The sequence below is a fragment of the Nicotiana attenuata genome, unplaced genomic scaffold (assembly GCF_001879085.1).
Source record: "Nicotiana attenuata strain UT unplaced genomic scaffold, NIATTr2, whole genome shotgun sequence".
NCBI classification, from domain to species: Eukaryota; Viridiplantae; Streptophyta; class Magnoliopsida; order Solanales; family Solanaceae; genus Nicotiana; species Nicotiana attenuata.
The window spans coordinates 20,808-26,736 of record NW_017673600.1 but is presented as its reverse complement, the minus strand read 5'-3'; the positions used below and the strand labels follow the sequence as shown (position 1 = coordinate 26,736).

At 36.1% G+C, this 5,929-nt stretch overlaps 1 protein-coding gene across 1 annotated transcript in view; it reads left to right on the top strand.

The window, feature by feature from the left end:
* The first annotated feature begins 871 nt into the window (after positions 1-871).
* Positions 872-5,929, top strand: part of LOC109216822 — a 7,680-nt gene continuing 2,622 nt past the window's right edge. The window contains exons 1-4 of the mRNA XM_019381018.1: positions 872-1,304; positions 1,446-1,666; positions 1,775-1,988; positions 2,337-2,385. Coding sequence (XP_019236563.1) covers positions 872-1,304; positions 1,446-1,666; positions 1,775-1,988; positions 2,337-2,385 — 917 coding nt within the window. The remainder of the gene's footprint in view (positions 1,305-1,445; positions 1,667-1,774; positions 1,989-2,336; positions 2,386-5,929) is intronic.

The window sequence follows — 5,929 nt, the reverse complement described above, 5'->3', positions numbered from 1 at the left end:
TATCATGTGTCCTGAAAAGTCCTGATTTTGCCAATTAATATTCTAGTTTGGTAAACGTGCATTGCTACTATATATGACTGCTTTGAATTTAATTGGCATATTTATTCTAAAAATTGGTATACAAACATTCTGTGCCATGCCATCATGATCCACAAAGAGTGTTTCATCACTACTATTTAGAGCTTGTTGGATTAAAAGAATTAAATGGCCCAACTCCTACAGGCCCAAGGATTGCTGAAAAAGAAATAGATCCAGGCCAAAACACTTGATAATTGTACAAAGTTATGTAAATGTTATTTGTATACTTAGCCACATATGTAATAGATAGCCATTCTTTTATTAGCTTAGCCATTCTTTTATTAGCTTAGTATAAATACTCCATTAGGCTATTTTTGTATACACAGATATTATTCTTTCAATATACAGAAATGAATTTCTGCATCTTCTTCTCTCTAGAACATTCGAATTAGGGCTTCCTTCTGTAAAATCCATGAATTCTCATTCGATTGCTTCAATCTAACATGGTATCAGAGCGAATCCTGGAGACTATTACTCTATTCTGAATATTCATCGGAGAGTTTTGTCGAGAATCATCGATTTCTGCCTCTCCGACGATTCTGACGAGATTTGTGGTTTTGCTCGATTTTGTCTTCTCATCTGGGTTCCTTTGCTCGAGCTCTTCAATTGATAGCTAATTGTGGAATTTCTCAACTTTTGTTCATGGATTTCACATCAAATGAGTTCATGAAGATCGACTCGGAAACTAGGGTTTATGTCATCATCAATCTTCGCATGCGGTGACTTTCTTCCAACCCTATCTTCTTGAGTTTCCTTTCTTATTGATTAGCTGAGACATTTAGCTGTAGAAATCATGACTTTGAACAACGATTCTGCTGAACATTCTGGTGCTTTGATAGTACCAGCTCTAGATCTTTTTCATCCCCTTTATCTTCACCCTTCTGATATTCCAGGAACCATGCTAGTGTCCGTTCCATTTTCTGGGACTGGATTTGGTGACTGGAAGGAATGGATGCTTATTTCTTTGTCGGCAATGAACAAGGTTCAATTAATCGATGGTTCTCTGATTCACCCTACAACCAATTCTCCTCTATATCCTCATTGGCAGCGCTGTAATAATATGGTTAAGTCTTGGATAATGAATTCCCTATCTAAGGATATAGCCAAAACAATTCTCTACTATAAAACCGCTAGAGAAGCCTGGAATAACCATATAGAAAGATATGGTGTTGCAAATATTTCTCAGTATTATAGTCTTCAACAATCTATTTCTTCCACATCCCAAGGTTCATGTGACATTGCCACTTATTACACCAAACTCAAGGGATATTGGGATGAAATATATACAATTTCCTTAGGAAGATCCTGTACTTGTGGTGCTATACATGAGTTCAGTGAGGCACAGAAGCTAATTTAATTTCTATCAGGATTAAATGAAACATATTCCACTGTTAAAAGTAACATCCTAATGATGAGTCCTGTTCCAAGTGTGGAGAAGGCATACTCTATTCTGATTAGGGATGAGAAACAAAGGGAAATCAATTCTGCTTCTCAGCCTTTCTCTTCTGATTCTACTTCCTTCATAGCTAACTCTAATTCCAATTCTACTCATAACCAACCAAATACCACCAGAAAATATACTCAGAGGGTGAATTTTGAACCTAGAAGAGGTACAATATCTTGCAAATATTGCAAAAAGCCTGGCCATACTATAGAAAAGTGTTACAAACTACATGGCTTTCCTCAAGATTTCTAGTTTACCAAGGGAAGAAAAGCTGCTGCATGTGTACAGATTGAGTCCTCAGAACAGACCTCAACTAAGCCTGATTCACCTCAAAATGAAGACATTCCACATGGCTTCTCTAAGGAACAATATGTCCACCTTATGTCTCTATTCCATCAGATGCAGGCATCTTCTACAAATCAGCAGTCTACATCCCAAGAATCTCCAATATATGCAAATTTTGCAGGTTGGCACAACAATCCTACTAGTAGGTTATATGGTTATCTTGTATGCCATGCTAGTCATAACAATTTTAGTTCTTGGATCCTAGATTCAGGAGCAACCAATCATATGACACCTCATAAACATCTTCTTCATGATATACAACCTTTAATTTCTCCTTCTCTAGTTACCTTACCAAATGGATATAAAGTAAAAGTTACTTCTTTTGAATGCCTTTCCTTATCACCTAGTATCATTCTAACTAATGTGCTGCTGGTACCCTCTTTCCATTACAACTTAATCTCTATACATCAACTTCTTTCTCAACTCAAGTGTTATGTACTCCTTACTAACATTTCATGTTGGTTATAAGGCCCTTCTCTGAAGAGGCCACTGGAAATTGGTAAGGTTGAGCATGGACTGTATTGTCACGACCCAAACCGAAGGGCCGCGACGGGCACCCGGTGCCTTACTCAACCGAGTACCAATGTAACATATCTTTCTTATCATACTATCATGGGTAAATGATCTAGAAAACCCTTCATGAGATAACAAGAATAAAATATAAGGGAATACTTAACGTATGATGACCCAGCATGATATACAAACTTATACATGTGACATACGGGCCTATAAGGCCGACATGACCATTTGTAAACTCAAAACATAGGCCGACAAGGCCATACAAGTATCCATACACCTGACATCTGTCTACAAGCCTCTAAGAGTACATAAAATTATAAAGGTCGGGACAGGGCCCCGCTGTACCAATCAATACATATCCAAAGCATACTGACCAAATAGGAATGTCAACCTGTCTATCGGGACCTGCGGGCATGAAACGCAGCATCCCCAGGCAAAAGGGACGTCAGTACGAATAAAGTACCGAGTATGTAAGGCAGGAAAGCATAAATAAGAACAGTAATGTAAAGAGAGATAGAGGAGATACAACCTGTAACATCTGAGTGCCTCTGGGGGCTACTGACATGAAATGCATAATACATATATATATACATAAACTTTTAAAAACATACGCCTCTGTGGGCATCATCATCATCATATCATACCCGGCCTCAAAGAGGACTCGGTAAAAACGTACCCGGCCACGTGGAGCTCGGTAAACCCAACTGATCAGTGGTTGCACAATAGGTGCCATACCCGGCCGACTATAGCGCGGCTCGGTAGAGTAAAATAGATACATATATATAATGTATGCTCGACTCATGGAATCAAGTTCTAAACCTTTTGGAGTGACTTAAGAATATTATGGACATCCCTACCATCAATATGAACCTTAGTAGGATTTAAGGATCATACCACTTGTTTAGAATAACTTTATAAGGAAAGAACAACATGGACAACCTTAGTTTCTAGGAGTAGATCCATTATGAATTAGCATACCATTTATGTTCATGTCACTTTAGATCATGCCAAAAGAAAGAAGTAAGAGCCTTAACATACCTTGTATATACTTCCGCAATCTCAAGCTATGCAATTTTCACGACTCCTTAGTCTACAATAAGAGAAACGATACTGTAGTTATCATTCAAGCGTCATAACTATTATGTATCGACCACAACCTATTTTATGATGAAATGGACAGCACCTCCCCTATATATATGACTTCACACAATTCCAAACAATCACCAAACAGCCCAAACAACATCAATAATAATCATATTGAGCCTCCCAAAACAGTCCACGCACAACCTAATCACTTCATACATACGACGGCCACCGTAGTCGTGTCAAACGACCAAGAAATGTTACGAAGAACTACCAGCCCACAACCCTACATCTATATGGTGTTTTTCCACATCCTTCCTCCTCCAAAACTCCACAAAACAGTAGTAAAACACGCAGCCCAACAGCAACACAAAACAGTCCACAAAACAGTCCGCTACAAGTGAATAACTCGAACTCACGGCTTTCGATTACCGTCCCGTGAGTTCTTACATGTATAGAACGAATTACCATGAATTCACAGAAGAATAAATGTATGAAAAAGATCAGTAAACTCGCCTTACTTGTTGGATAACTCAGCCCTTCCCTTGGTTCTTCAAACTCTAGGTTTTACCCCCAATTAAAACTTGAAAGAGAGGGAAAATCGATTAGGGTTTGTGGATAATTTTTGGGAGGAAGTTTGCAGGGGTTTAGGTCTGGTTATTTGTGATATATAATGAGGGTTATATTGCAGGAGATAACCCTTTAAATGGGCTCTTTTGCCGACCCGAAATTTCCTATTTTTGGGCTATCATTTAACCAAGTAGGTGACACACCTACTTGTCACCTAGCAGCTTGTGCAGTCTCGCAAAAATACCTATATCTCTCTACTCTGATGTCTTATTGATGAACGGTTCAATGCGTTGGAAACTAGACTCATAGATCTTTAATTTGATAGGTAGATCATCCCCTAATTCCATGTATATTGGGAGAAAAACTCAGTTACATTTGACCTAATTTTCAGCACATTTATGAATGGAACTTGTGATGACCTTTTCCAACTTTTGTTCCACAACTCGCTTGACTTCAAAACATAACACCAACTATCGTACGACTAAAATAACTCATAATATAATCTCCTTATAATGTTAATAACCCTAGTATCACCCCAAAAGTACATGGTAAAATATTCCAACTTGTCGACTTTCGACGAAACTTATTTTCTTCAATTCGTTTAGCTTCTAAGCCTTCAAACCCTCTTGCTACTTGGTACTAATGATCATAAATATTTATAGCCTCCACATTAACATGATGAACTAACTTTGTAAACTTCTAAAAGATGATTCCCTTTCTGTCAATACTAGAATTCCTGTAAAAAGCGACCAAAGATTAGCGACCAAATTTGGTCTGTCAAAAAAAGCGACCAAAGTTGGTCGCCAAACTGCCGAAAATAATAAAAAAAATATTTGAAATACTTTAGCGACCAAAGTTGGTCGCTATTTGGCCGCAAATTTAGTCAAACTGTTGACTGGACTGGTCAGACTTGCTTGGTCAAAGATATACTGAGATTAGCGACCAATGTTGGTCGCTAAAGTGGTACCCACATAAATTTTTTTAATAATTTTATTATTATTTTATAAAACTTATAAAATATAAATATATATAATTTAAAACTTGCGACTAAAGTTGGTCGCTAACTGAAGGATAAGTTGATAGCGACCAACATTGGTCGCTAAAGTGGGACCCAGTTATTATATTTTAATAAATATATATTTATTTAAAATAAATATAATTCAAAAGTTAGCGACCAAAGTTGGTCGCTTAATGAAATAGAGACCAATGTTGGTCGCCAAGGTGGGACCCAGTTCTAACATTTAATAATTTTTATTATTAATTTAAATATTATATAAAATATAAATAAATCTGATTAAAATTTAGTGACCAAATTTGGTCGCTAAATTTAATTCATGTACAGTCAGTGACCAACTTTGGTCGCTAAATTAAATTCATTTACAGTTAGCGACCAAAGTTGGTCTCTATATGGTCAAAATTAAAATCACTTTTGTATTTACTATGTAAATAATATAAATGTAAGTCGTTAATACTTTTGTAATACAAGGGATGAATAGTACTACGAAGTGGGCGTGTGTGTCTATATATATAATATATATATACTTACACTATATTATGCACTAAGTATAAGTGTATTAGGTAATAGCGTATCGAATATAGCTCATATATATATAATATATGTACTTACGCTATACTATGCACTAAGTATAAGTGTATTAGGTAATACCGTATCGAATATAGCTTATATATATAAAATATATGTACTTACGCTATACTATGCACTAAGTATAAGTGTATTAGGTAATACCGTATCGAATATAGCTTATATATATATATATATATATATATAATATATGTACTTACGCTATACTATGCACTAAGTATAAGTGTATTAGGTAATACCGTATCGAATACAGCTCATATATATATAATATATGTACTTACGCTATA